The sequence below is a fragment of the Sylvia atricapilla genome, chromosome 4 (assembly GCF_009819655.1).
Source record: "Sylvia atricapilla isolate bSylAtr1 chromosome 4, bSylAtr1.pri, whole genome shotgun sequence".
Classification (NCBI taxonomy): Eukaryota; Metazoa; Chordata; class Aves; order Passeriformes; family Sylviidae; genus Sylvia; species Sylvia atricapilla.
The window spans coordinates 1,770,056-1,784,814 of NC_089143.1; the positions used below are offsets into that span (position 1 = coordinate 1,770,056).

The 14,759-nt window shown below is 37.5% G+C and overlaps 1 protein-coding gene across 1 annotated transcript in view; it reads right to left on the minus strand.

The window, feature by feature from the left end:
- FAT1 (FAT atypical cadherin 1) overlaps positions 1-14,759 on the minus strand; it is a 104,051-nt gene that overhangs the window by 27,690 nt on the left and 61,602 nt on the right. The window contains 25 exon segments of the mRNA XM_066316915.1: positions 3-481; positions 483-852; positions 855-1,526; positions 1,529-1,735; positions 1,738-1,759; positions 1,761-1,808; positions 1,810-2,006; positions 2,009-2,344; positions 2,347-2,451; positions 2,454-2,543; positions 2,546-2,582; positions 2,585-2,778; positions 2,781-2,880; positions 2,882-3,123; positions 3,126-3,300; positions 3,302-3,411; positions 3,414-3,546; positions 3,548-3,724; positions 3,726-3,772; positions 6,202-6,384; positions 6,387-6,408; positions 7,400-7,530; positions 7,533-7,565; positions 7,568-7,609; positions 7,612-7,672. Of these exon segments, the coding sequence (XP_066173012.1) occupies positions 3-481; positions 483-852; positions 855-1,526; positions 1,529-1,735; positions 1,738-1,759; positions 1,761-1,808; positions 1,810-2,006; positions 2,009-2,344; positions 2,347-2,451; positions 2,454-2,543; positions 2,546-2,582; positions 2,585-2,778; positions 2,781-2,880; positions 2,882-3,123; positions 3,126-3,300; positions 3,302-3,411; positions 3,414-3,546; positions 3,548-3,724; positions 3,726-3,772; positions 6,202-6,384; positions 6,387-6,408; positions 7,400-7,530; positions 7,533-7,565; positions 7,568-7,609; positions 7,612-7,672 (4,213 nt within the window).

Below are 14,759 nucleotides of genomic sequence, written 5' to 3' on the forward strand. Positions count from 1 at the left end.
GGCAAAAGAATCCAAAATTTCTAGTTCTTGAGAGGGATCCAAGCTGTAAGTAACCTGCCCATTGAGTCCTGAATCTAAGTCAGTTCCTTTAACCTGTATGACTCTCGTTCCAGCTGGTGTGTTTTCTACAGTGAATGCTTCATATGGGTTGGACTCCAAAATGGGTTTGTTATCATTCGCATCTTTTACCTGAATGCTTACCTCTACTGAGGAGACAACATTATAATCTTCACTTGTGTACTGTGCTTGAACTGAGAACTGGTACCACTTTGTTGTTTCATGATCAAGGTTCTTCTCAAGTTTCAACTCTCCAGTTTGTCGGTCAATGACAAAAAAATCATCTCTGTTGCTTTCAGGAGTGTTCCCTTTAATCAGATTATATACTAAAGTCTGATTATGCTCTGCTTTGATAACATCTATCACAGTTCCAATTGGAATGTCCTCAGAAACAGTATAAGAATAAAATGGTTCTGAAATTTTGGAGGAGGCACTTCTGGTGGAGTATTCTGGCATAGACAGGAACAACTGACTCTTTTTGGGGGGTTCCACCATCAATTGCTCTAACGAGGAAAGTAAGAAACTCATTTTCCAAACCAATTAAGCTTTCTTTTGTAGTAATTACACCAGACAATGAATCAATTTCTAAATTTTCTTCTACATTTTCGGACTCTGCTTCAATAGAATATGTGATGTCTGCATTTGTACCTTCATCAGCATCAGAAGCCCAGACTTTGATGACCGAGGTACCCCGCGGAACATCAGACCCAATATTCACCTCATACTCTGTTGCTCGGAATTGAGGCGCATTATCATTGTCATCTGTAAGAATTACATTAACAGTACAGAAAGCAACTTCCCTCCTGAATCTTTGGCCATTTAAACTGATGGCAATTACTTTTTCTGCTTGTGGTTTCCCGGTCCAAGCTCTTCAGAGGTAAATATCTGCCCTCTCTCGTTTGTATAAAATCTGTCTTTGGCAAAGTCATTTACAATGTGGTAAGTGATATGGCCATAGGTACCAGAGTCCTCATCTGTCGCTTTAACTTCAGTAACCAAAGTATGCAAAGGAGCATTTTCAGCTAGTTCAACCTCATACTCATTCTGGCTGAAGACAGGACTGTGCATGTTGGCACTGATCACAGTTATATGGACTTGGGCTGAGCTTCTGAAGACACCATCAGAAACCGACACATTAAGATTATAATGTGATCTCAGTGTCTGTCTGCGTAGGTTTGAGATGGTGATAATGCCAGTTTTACTGTCAATCACAAAATTCTTCTGATCGTTGCCTGTCAGAATGGAGTACTCCAGCTTGTCAACATCTGAACTATCTGCATCTGAGGCTTGCACACATGTCACAAAATGTCCTCGAGGAGCCAGTTCACTAATTTTAGCTTCATAAAGCAATTGGCTAAAAAGAGGGGGGTTATCATTGAGATCAGTTACATCCACAGTTACAACAGTATCACTGCTCAAGGGCAGCATGCCACCATCTACGGCCCTAATTAGTAACTTGTGTTGCTCATTTGTTCATAGTCCAAAGTTCTTGCTGTAAGAATAAGCCCAGTGCTGCTATCTATGTGGAAGTAGTCATGACTTCCACTATTATCTTCAACCAAGTGATAGGAAATCCCCCTGTTGGTTCCAGAATCGGCATCTGTGGCGCTCACTTGAGCAACAGACGTTCCAACAACAGATGCTTCAGAAAGAGTTGCAATGTAAGACTGCTCTGTAACACAGGAGGATTATCATTGATGTCTTTCCACTATTATGTCTACAAACACATCAGCATGTGCCCCATTCAGGGAAGTCAGTGGCTCGGACACTCAGTTTGTAGGCTGGATGAGACTCAAAGTCAAGAGGGGCAACAACATTTATAACTCCAGTATTGAAGTTGATAGTGAACTGATTGAAGGGATCTCCAGCCGTGATTGCTGTAGAACACCTGAGTCCTTCAGGGCTGATTGCTTGTACATGTACCACAGGACTGTGGAGCTGAATGTTTCTGGTATCTCTGCACTGTAGAAAGGCTTTTCAAACACTGGCATCGCTTTACTCATAACTGTAATTGGGACTCTAACTTCAGCTGAAAATGCAGGGTCTCCTCCATCTTTTGCCACTACTGTTACCAGATATTCCTTATTTAGCGTGTCTGGTTCAAACAACTTCTTCAGGGAGATTTCGCCAGTGGGATCAATTTGGAAATGTTCGTGATGTTCTTTGAGCTAGTAATGCACCTCTCCATTTTTGCCTGCATCTTTATCTACTGCTGTCACACGTTGAATAACGTGGCCTACTTCAGAGTCTACTTTAACAACAGCATAATATGGAAGACTGACAAAAACGGAGCATTATCATTTACATCTTCTACTGTGACTTTAACTACAATGTGTGCAACAACTGATGGTTTATTTTCCTCTGTCACTTCCACGAGCACATCAAAAGATTCTGCTGTTCGCGATCAAATGGTATTCCCGTTGTTGAAAGGACTCCTGAAGTCTGGCTTATTTTAAATCTGCTGTCTGGATTTAGAATATGGTAAACAAAGGCCTATTTATTTGATTCCCTATAGCAGTAACAACACAGCTATTGTTTTTGCCTCTGTGGAATTCTCCTGCACCGTTGCAGAGTAAGAACTCTGTGTGAACTTCAGCTGGCTTGCTTTGCTTTCTTTCACATTAATTTTTACAGATGCAGTGCTTGCAAATCTGCCATCAGATGCTCTCACGGTCAATTCATATCTGCTTCTTAACTGAGTCGTGTTTTGTACTGTACATCTCCAGTCTTAGGGTCTATTGAAAATTTTTCTCCAATGTTGCCTTCAATAATGGAATAAATTAATTGGGAAAAGACGCCTGAATCTGCATCAGTGGCATTTACCGCTGATGACTTTCACGCCTTTATAAGTTGGAACCAGAATGGATGTCTCATATAGCTCCCTTGAAAACACAGGAGGGCAATCATTGATGTCAATCACATAAATAGTAACATTAGCTGCATATTCCGCATACAGACGTGGTATCCCCGTGTCATGGACTTGCACTGAAAAGTGGAAAATATTTGTCTCCTCATAGTCCAGACTCATTACTGTCCGAATGGCACCAGTGCTAGAATCAATGGCAAATACTGGCGGACAGATGGTTCAACAATCTGATAAACAAGCAAAGCGTTAGATTCTTTGTCAGCATCTGTAGCTCGAATTACTAACGGGATATTCTTGTCAGTCAAAACCACACTGTTAATTGAAGCTGATTCACTGATGAGTCCTGTATATTCAGCCTGCATGAAAATTGGTGCATTGTTCATTCTCATCCCGAAGATGAACCAAAACTGTTGTGTTACTGGACAAGCCAGCCATGTGTGTTCCTTGCACAGTTAGAACATAAGAAGGCAAAGTTTCAAAATCAAGTATCTCTGAGTAACGATGACACCTGAGTTGGGGTTGATAGCAAAGGCATCATCTGTATTACCATCTTTTATTTCATAAACTACAGAAGACTGACTGTATGCTGCAACCATTCCAACAAAACTGCCAACATTGGCACTTTACACTGATTTCTGCAGAATATTCTTTGGCCGTGAATTTTGGTGAGGCATTATCAGAAACCGTAACAAATATGTGCACAGAGGTCACTTCACTCATTGGAGGATGTCCTTTATCTGTAGCTTTTACCATCAGGTTGTATTCTTCCTGGTTACTACGATCCAATTCCTTGGCAATTTTATATCATACCCAAAATGGGATCAATAAAGAAGGAATTTCCAATATTCCCTGTGAAGAGAGAAAAAGAAATTAAGAAAGAGGCATACAGAATTTAAGGGATGACTGCTTATTTAGCTCTATACTTAAAGAGACATAGATGGAACACAGAGACTACAAAAGTTACTTTGTTTTGCTTAATAAACATTTGTAGTCTCTCTGGAAAGTTTTCTGTAATCAAGAGCTGGCAGTAATTCTAACTTTACTTGTGGAAATATTGCATAAAATATAGTTAGCAAAGCCATCCAAGCCTTGAAAATAAATGCAAAACATTTTCTTTTAGCAAAATGTAAATATCAACCTGTAGCTGAAAGGAATTCAGAAGTTAATATTAGTGGAATAAAAGTTACATTTTTATAATCTAAAACACTGGTATGCTTTGGATAAGAAAAAAGAAGGGTTGTAACAAATCCTTGTGAATCTTAATTGTTTATACAAGCATTACTTCAGTTACTGCTTCAAAAACAAACTTTTTGCATTGGACAAATAGTTAACCTCTCTTAACTTCCTACTGATACATAGACAAGTTATTCCCAGTGATAGAATGGAAGAAAAATAATGCCTGCTAAGAACCCGCTTTAGTATAACACTGTTTGCCTCAGAATTTTGAAATATATAGCTGAACTACACTGCAAGACTCTGCTGATGTATTGAATATGCTAAAATTTAACATTTTTAGTTCCCTAAAAAATTGACATTACTAAAGCCATGATCTCAGCATAAAAAATCATTAAGAACTTCTGAGTTCTGCACACAAGTAGGCAAGAAGGAGGTTTTTGGTTTTGTTTGGGTTTTTTTGTGAAAGTTTTTTTTTGGTTGGGTATTTTTGGGTTTTTAGAGGAGACTCTAAACACAGTGGCATTCTTAGAATATCCCATTACAAATCTAAGCAGCCATTACAAGCATTTAAGGAACTGTTCCTTCCATTTGCTTAAAATATCAATTATAATGATTTAACCTCCCAGTAGACCACAATCCTATAAAATAAACCCTTACAGGTCTTACATTACTCCCTACAAAAAACTAGAAGAAAGGAAGAGAACAGCCTGGTACTTTATTCCAGACTGCAGGCACACATTTTTTTTCTTTGCCATTGTTTGGCATTCATAAAACAAGCACTAACAAAATGGGAAAGGCAAAAGAAAAATTCATGGATGTTGGTGTCCTGCTAGTAAATATCATATTTTTAGAAACGAGAGAAAAAATCTCATGTAATTTAAGCAACTTATGAGACACTCAAAAACATTCATTCTTGTCGGAGTATCACAATCACAGCTTTGTTTTAAAAATGGTGTTAAAGTATGCTTTAGGCTTTTATGCTGCATGAAAACAGCACTTTGGGGAAGAAAAAGAAAATATTTATAGTAGAAAATTCCAATCCTCTACACAGAATTTTATGCAAATTAAAAAAAAATCTGCATATATCAATTTGCATGGAACAGTAACTGAGTAACTTTTGCCTGTTGGTGTTCTCTTTAATATACAGTCTCTTATGCTTGTTACTGGGTTGTTACTTTAAATTATTTTTTATCTTGAAAGTAGTGCTTCACGTAAGAAATGAATTTAAATAACTTTCACTAGTCATGGTGTCTACAAAACTCAGGACTTTGATAATGGCCAACTTGTATTAATCAGATTCAATGGATTGAACCAAAACCCACTTCTGTCTGGTAAGTGAACTCCATCAATGTCATTCTGATTTCTAAAATTAAAAATTTTCCACTATTTGAATCACATTGTTGTAGGCAAGTTCAGAAAGATACTCTAAGGTTAAAAAAAGGAGCAGTTCTTTCCTGACCTACAATCTGGAAGGAGTCTTAATGCCAAATTGACCAACTCATAAGGAATTTCTCAAATATTTTAGTAAGATAGAATAGCAGTCTCACTACTAAAATCAGCCAGAGGGAAGTATGCAAGGCATCCCATTCTTTGCTGCATCTATCAGAAAGTTTACCTTGAAAGCTGGGACTATTTAGGTACATGCATATTTAAGTTATTTTTGCGCTCCTTACTTCTGCACTATATAAACACAAAAGCACTTTTCTCAGGCTCTTTTCATCAAGTCCATGCTTTGCCTATGACACAAAAAAGCAAGTACTTACAATATCAAAATAGAACGCATTTTTAGACCTGAATGAAATAATTTCTGTAATTTCTAAAGAAAGGTACTCCTTTTGAATGTTTCAAGATGGCTTTTTCTTCCCTCTACTACTAAAATACGCCAAAGTATCTAGAGGATAACAAAGAGCTAAAGGTAGAGATGAATATTTGTAGTTTTCTTTTAAACACTCTGAGGGCTGTATATCTTGGATACATCTCTCAGAATACTGGCACATGAACGTGCACTGCCCCTTCTTTTCAGAGATGTGTTTTTACCCAGCTACAGTCGAAAACTCATCAGCGAGTTCACCGGACTGAAAAACGTAAGGAAGCGAATATACCTGATTCAATAGAGTACACGATTTCTGCATTTTCCCTTTGTCTTATCCAGTGCTGTAACCTGAGCACTGCTGACCCAACAGCTGCTGACTCATAGACTCGTCCCTCGTAGGAAGGGCTGGTGAACCATGGGGCATGATCACTTTGTGTCGCTGACATAATGATGACTCTGGCGTAGTTGCGCTCACAGGAACGTCCTGATCTCGACACTGTTGGGGAAGATGGAATCAGGGAAACCTTACAAATATGATTGCTTAGCAAAAGATTCTGAAAATATGAAAACCTATATCGAAATAGAAATGAAAGCTGACTTGAGTTGTAGGATGCGAGTCTTAGTTACTATAGAACCTGAAAACAATGGTCTAGCGGAAGGAGAATCCCTTTTGATTGAACAATCCCTTTCTGCTGGCTGAGGGATCCAAAGGTCAATGTAGCAAAACAGAAGTCTAAAGAGTAGTTTTTAGAGTTTAAAATATAACACAGTATGGTATATAGTAGTTCTTATAGGCTTGTATGTGGATTCTATAGGATTTTGGTTCTGTGTTGGTTGGTCACCGTAATTAGAAGATTTCATCACAAAAGGGAGATATAATGTATTGTAACAAGGACCTCACTCTCTTAACTCTCTCCCTCTTTACCTCTTCCTCCTCTCCTTCCACTACTCTACCTCTCCTGCTCCTCGATTGTACTCTATTAACTCTTTTACCTCTTCTCTTACCTCTTAACTCTCCCCCTTCCCTCTTCCCCCTGCTCTCGCTCTCCTCCTGCTCTCTCCCCCTGCCCTTTGATCTCTCCCTTTCCTCTCTCAGCTCTCAGCCCTGCTGTTCTGGTCTCTCCCTCTCTCTTTGACTCCCCTCCAGCCCAGGCTGGTGGCTGAAGGCAAGGCCTTTTACCCCTGCAATAACCCACACTGTCCTAGAATATCCAGGCTGGCAGAATCCTTGTCCCAGCCATCGTGGATTCACCTACACGAACCTGCAGCAGTCAGCACATCACTAGTAATTTAGCACTGTACATCACTAGTAATTAGCACTGTTATTTCAGCAGCTCACCTGATTTCAGCAGTAATCAAAGTGCAAGCAGTTGCAGGGTGCGTAAAAAATTAAACATAGGAATAAATGTTTGAATCATGGGGCCTAAATGGACATGAAAAAGTATCTTTTTGTCCTTCCCAACAGAAGAAACCTCACGTGTACTTACCATTATTGTGAGAATGTGCTGGTTCATGGTCTCATGATCCAGTTTTTCTGAGGTATAAAGGGAGCCAGTTGCAGGGTCCAGACGAAATTTTTTAAGACTAATGGGGTCAGTGCTGCCCTGCATAGTATAATCAGTTTATTCTTCTCATCTCTGTCTGTGGCACTGACTGCAGAATTTCTGTCTCTGGTAAGGTATCCTCAGGTATAACAACTCATATTTTGATGAAGAAAACTGAGGTCTGTGATTATTTGTGTCTATAACTTTGATGTACACCTGAAATGATACAATAGGAAGAGGAATGCATTGATGATATTGGTAAAAAAGAAATGAAAGGAGGATACTTCATTAAAAATCAGACCATAATATGAAGTAATACCATCTCAAGACAATTTTATGTTGCTGGGGAGGAGGAGAGATCCAAGACTTGTAGGGAAGAAGTATGTCATTAAAGCCAAATCTGCCTCACCTTCCCCAAAGTCAAACCAGAAATCTGTACAACCAGAAACATCTTAGATAAACATCTTAAAGAGAATGATTTTTGCCCAAACCAAGACCAAAAAAAAAAAAATCCTTGTTAATTTTTGAATTAAAAATAAAAATATACGATATGGATCCTACAGTGGGTAAAAAAATCCTGTTTTGGAATGCAAATTTACAATTTTAACTAATATTTTTTCAAGGTGGTGCATGCATAATACTTCTCCTTGCCATCACATAAAACCAGTTCTCTTTCAGCCCCCCACATCTACAAAACCTAGGCAAGTATAGAAAAGTGGTGGAACTGCCACAAAAGTGCATTATTTTGGAAAACTGCAGGTGGTATTGTTCAGTATTCTCCAGCAACGTCACACAATTTCAGCACAGCTCACTGGTCACCAACATGACCCCTCTGAAGTTATAGTTAAATTAAATCAGATGCTTCAAATGGTGTCTTTGTATAATATTGCTCACTGGAACCACACAAGATCCCTGCACCTCCACTTGCTTTCCACAGCACCAATGTTTTGTATAAAAAGGGGAAGACAGACAGCCACCATCCCATCCCTCCAAGAGTGATAACATCAGACAAGTAACAATAATGACAAGGAGTTGGCAAGCAGACAGCTAAATTCAACTTCTTAACGTGCTGCAGCCATGCTTTTATCCATCCAAGGGTGAGGTGCTTTGTATACATTTTTCAAGGGCTAGATATAAACAGGTTTTTAAAACAGGTACTTAAAATATTGTAAGTGGGTTAAATTGCTCTTTGAAGACACTTACTGCTTTCCATTGGTAACTGGTGGAGTCTACAGATGTAATTTAGACAAGGTACCAAACTGCATGCAATAGAAACTAAATTAGATGAATCTTGGTGGTGGCAAATAATTAGGAAATGCCATACCTCTTGGTACATGAAGAGGAAATGTGAACTTAGCAAAACTAGCATCTTACTCTAAAACTGAATTTGGCACACTGATAAAATCCCTTGCAAGATGTTGCTATGGAGACTAAGAAGTTTGGTTTTGTCACGGATTAGAAAGAGATAAAAAAAAAGAAACAAAGAGCTAGAATAAATATTGACTTTCAGTGGGGAGAAATATTAATGGTACGTGACCCAGGATACATATTAGGACAAGTTTTTAAATACATTAACTAAAAAATTCAGTTGGAAAATGAAAAGCAAGAATATGTATTATGTTACAAATGTTATCTTTTTACATTTTCATGGTTAGACAGGATGCAATAAAGCAACACAAGCACGGCTGTTAGTCTCTTTTTAAATTTTATATAAATAAAATACATTTTAATGCCTCTTGGAAGCAGTTAGACAAAAGGGTCTAATACACTCACAAAACATTTGAGTAAAAACAGCTGCTCACTGAACAATGGTGCTCAGGAAAATTAAAAATTATACCAAATGAAGATGAACAAACAATTAAACAAAATTTAAAAAAGCATAAAACCCTAACATTCAATACAAATCAAACTATAAAATAATTTTTGCATAAATGGAAGTTTTAAAGGCCATATACAATTACAACACCTCATTGAGAGATACTGTGCTTTCAAAATGAACTCATCACCAATTTTTACCAAATTTCCACCCCAAAAAATTATTAAGGTCAGACTCAGGAAAAAAAAACAAAGTGAAATTGCAATGGTGTTAAATGCAATGAATTTAAATTAAAATTGGTATTCAAGTTTATGTCTATTTCCACTCCCAAATGGGGAAACACAGAAACTTAGGTTAAAATTGGGAGTGAGAAGGTATACAACTACTGAGTAATTCTGTTAAGTGAATCTTTGGAGCAGAAGACATGGCCACCTATGCTGCTGGTAGTACACAAAACAAATAAAGAAAAAAACAGCATTTCTAGAATGGAGCACCAAAAAAAAAACCCCAAACCAAACCAAAAAAACCAACCATGCAAACTGCTAAGTTCAATTCCAGGAATGTAATGACTGTAAAACAAACATCAGTAACTGCAGGACTGACCACAGATATATGGAACCAGCTTAACTGAAAAGTGAGTCATTGATCAGGATTTAGCATCAACTCTGGAAATAGCCAGCAAAGTAATTAAAATGATACATCAGGAGACATCCCCTAAAAAGTACTGTTGGGCTAAACAGATAAGGAGTTTGCTCCTCAAAATGTATAGCATTATTAAATATGAATTATTAAAAAAATACTGCTAAGAAATAAACGTGGTGACTCAGTCACCATAAATGGTTAGCTCAGGTATTCCATTACTTGTCATATTAGTTGCTCAGGCTGCAGTTTTTCTCCACACTGGTAAACACAACTACAAATACACAGCTTCATATATTACTGCAATCATTTTAAAATGTATGAAAAATCCAATGTTTACCTTAAACTCAAGTGAAAAAGTGTTTTATCTACCTACTCCAGGATTCATTTTTCTCTCAGTGGTGTTATTACATTGTGCCCCTGGACAAATTCTGGTGGACAACCACAATGTGACCTGATGGGTTCCCTTTTGCTAACTTGTCTAACTCTGCACACTGGCTGCTTTAATAAGGGCAGGGGGAAGGAATTACCCCCTTCTGTTTGACACTCACTGGTGGGAATGTAGATCCACTACAATTTTAAAAGCCCTGAAGTACAGGAGAGACCTTGACAAAATAAATCCAATGAGAGGTCATTAAAATCAGTGGGGATTGAAAAGCAGCCTGTTCACAGGAGGGGACAGGAAAGAGAGCCAGACTCTTCTCAGAGATGAACAGTAAAAGGACAGGAGGTGACACTCACAAGCTCCAGTAAGAGGAAATTTTCTTCAAGCAGAGCTGTTAACCACCAGTACAAAAGCCAGTCTGAGGAAGAGGTGTTGTGCCCAGACACCCCAGGCAGTTAGAACCTGATGAGTCACTGAAAAACTGGATCACCTTTGCAGTTTGCTCTGCCTTGACCAGGAGTTTTAACTAGAACTCCAGAGGCTCTTTCCAAAGTAAACTATTAAATAATTATAAAATAAGTCCACTAAGGAAATCCTGTTTTCAATTCAGGAATTCTTACTGAGGCTAAGTGACAGCTGCTAGATGTGCAATTACCTTTTAAAGGTAAGAGGACCAAAATTTCATGTAAACTGTCAAGACCTTGAAATTAAATGGAAAGCATTTGCAGAAATAATTTTAAGTGCAGCTTTAAAGACTTATAGAAAAAAAAATATGGTTTAGTGTGTCTGAGAACAAAATACATGAAGAACTTATGTTATTCTAAACATAACATGTAGCATAAAATAAAACTATCTATTGAACATTTCTCAATGGAACTATAAGATTCAATTCAAATGAAATATGTTAATATTATCTCTTGAGAAAGGAGTTGCACATGAAAGAAATGCAATATGTCAAGATGATGTCAAGAAAAGCTTGAAATCAGCAGATCATAACATTATCTTTCAAACAAAATGTTCTGGAACTAAAGAAACTTTACTCATTTTGTAAAAATATGCATAGGCTTCTGCCCACACATCCCAGTGAGAGAGAGCAATGCACACTGGTTATACAGAGAACAAAGCAGCCCAGGATTACTTTGAGGAAGGACTTCAAATCTATTAATAATCAGGCAGGTGAAACCTAAATTTGCATAGGGATGTATTGATTGCTTCTGAGAGGAGATATGTGCCAGTGACATATAACACTCAATGTGCAATATTTAAATATAATGTTCCCTTAGATTGCTTTAATATCATTTTTCACTTACTGGTTTTATGTGGAGTTTAAAATCTACTCCTGTCCCATAACTACATTATAGTTACATTGACATGTTTATAATAATTTTCATAAATATAAGCTGTATAATCCAGTGATAATATAACTTCATTCCAGTTCTAAATGTTTCTGTAGAGCAGTGTAATCACAAGCAAAAATGCATGCAAAAATGTAGTAAATGAAGATTATTCTATACTTCATTCACAAAGTATCATATCCATATAAATTTTGCATAAAGCAAGATCAATTCTTTTGCAATAGCAAAGCAATAGGTAAAATGCTGCAATTAGCTGTTAACCACCTGAAGCATTACTTTCAATGAAAAAAATTGATATACACACCAATGAATGCAATGGCTACAGCTAGAAACAAGATAGTTTATATTTTCCCCAAAAATCAATTTAATAGTTCATTTATCACACTTACAGCAGGTGAATAACATTTTCTGTTTCAGTACCTAGGTACACTCACTTGTAGAATTTAGTTACTTTGTTTCTGTATTTTTATTTTTATTTTTTATTTTAAATCATAATCCTTCCAAGTGTGACACTAGTAATTTCTAACATCATGTCAAACTCCACTACTGTAGGCCTGGAATTTGTTTGTCCTTGCTTTGCCTCATGCATTTGGCATTTAGATGCATGCAAAATTCTAATAAGTCTCCACGCCTACTATTGCCTTATTTTTCAAAAAAGCTATTTAACTGAAGTCTTTTTTTAAATAAAAACTATTTCACTGAATAATTGACTATTTAAAAGAGTCAAATGCTCTACAGATGTTAATGGCCCAAGGCCAGCAAATGCCTTCCAGTTTAAAGCCAGATTCAATACACTACTTTTACACAGTACAATTTTCATTTCTTGTGCCCCTCCCCAATTTCTTGCAAATGCCATTTCCTTTCTCAATTTAAATGTAAAATTACTTACTCTGCTGTTAATCAAGATCTGTTAAATTGTTTACTGTATATCCAGTGTTTATAGCAATTACTTTGTAGGCTAAAAGCTCTGTATTGTTGCTCCTCAGGTATGCACTCAGAATTTTCAGAATTTCTTTTGCCTGTCACTCCATTTTAACTGTTTATCAGCTCTTAGAAGAATCCAGTGCCACATCAGCATTTAAACTTTAATCATCAGTATTTCAGCAGTGAGTAATGGAGTTTACACACTGGCAGCCATAAATCACACCTTCAGTTTTGATTTTGCATCAACATTTTTTTACCCCTCAACTGAAGCCTGATCTGAAATGCATCTTTTGAGGGATAGTCCTGAGAGTTATTTTAACAGATTAGTGCATTTGGGTGGGCCTGAAGTTTGGGGGAGATAAAAGAATCAATTAAAATCGGGATGATGCACCAACTGCTGCAGAGTTTGAAGGAGTGCACACTCCTCAATCTAATCCACCCCAGGGACACTCCAACAGCAATAGTGTGACTTGTGCTCATCCCACCAGCCTGGCAAAAGGAAAACAACACAAAGGAACTCTTTGTGCCTGTTTGTAACAGAAACCACCATCTCTGGTCCTGCCAAGCCTAACTGAGAGAGGAAGGGAAAGATGTGAAAAAACAATCACAGAAAAAGCAATCACAGAAATGACAAACTTGAGACTACTACTCCAGTTCTGGAGAACAGTGCTGTGGGGAAAATGTTTGTAATGTTCACTTAGCTTTATAAAATGCTGAAGTGAAAAATTAATTTAAAGAATTTGAACAAAAGCTACACTGTGCATTCCCAAGAAGAGCTAAATGAATCAAATAACTCGGAGGAAGAGAAGGAGTGTGCGTTAAAGCAATTTTTTGACCTTCCAATTCTTGGTTGCTCTAAAAGACAAAGCAATTATGGTTCAACTGTGACAGCTCAGGACATCTGCATAAGTTCAGCTGTGCAAGCAGCAGCACTGGATAGGCTACCTGCATTCACCAAGGCCCCATATTAATCCTTTCCTGGTCCCCAGGCTACCCCAACACAGTGTATGATGGCATTTTTAAATGCATTTTTGAGGTGGGGGGGGGGAGAAATGTTTATGAAAAAGCCTCTTGCTGTCTTTTTGACTTTTAGCTGAATTTGTGTTTCTTCTGTTTTTTGTCTTAAGTAATTCCTGCCTTCTATCCAGCATTCTGTAATCTCTAGAAGTGAATCTGCTCAACATTTTTACTACAAGTAGGCAAATTTTATAAGTTTACAGCAGGATTCTCCAAACCTTTTATGATGGTTATCAGCACCAGAGGCAATGGCACTACAGCTATGATTGCAGCAAGTTCCTACTGGGAAACATGTTGCTGTCTTTGAAGGTTCATGGTTAGAAAAATCACTCACAATTGTCACCTTTAAAGGAAAAGGCACTTCTCAAAGGAAACTGCTAAACTTGATCACCTTCTACTATCAAATTTACTCTATTTGACCTATCAAGCCTCCAGACTTGCAGTCAGTGAAATAAAGGTTCTGTTTAAAATCCTGAACATTGACAAGAAACATCTTTTCCTCTTGCCAAAAGCAGAAGACGACATATAAGACATTAGAAAAGATAACAGAAAAACATATGCACTGCACAGAAGCTGAACAAGATGAAACTGCATTTGTAGCACAGATCTCTGCGTACAGAAAAGACAGCAGCAACCCACTTACTGCTCTTTGAGTGCCTGAAGGGCAGGTCAATGATAGGGGTAGATAATACAGACACATCACTGTCCAAGTCCAATAGTCTTTAATTGATAAATAAAACCTTTCCTTTCTATTTGGAATAAAAGAGAAGCTTCTCTATAACAATGGCTCTATTTACACCAACCTCAGCTAAACTGTAACTTTCAAATATATTCAGGTTCTGGGCTGGGGAAAGAAACTAGATGGGAAAACCAGCTGGGATATACATCATAAGGTACTTTACTATGAATTATCTCCAGTACTGTCACAAAAGGCTTCTGCACTGTTAAGTGCAATTAGTCCAATTGAAAAGAACTGCCATCATCACAGAGCCTCAGTAAAAAGGTAATTTTAAAACATTGGTTTGTCTGAGGCTGCTGCTTTTTGGAGATTGCTAAACAATCTCTGCTTCCACCAAAACTAAATAAAGTATTTGGGACAACACAAAGAGATGTTATAATCTAAACCTTGTTTCTGTATGTACACTGTGCAGAAAAAGCAGCTCAGTT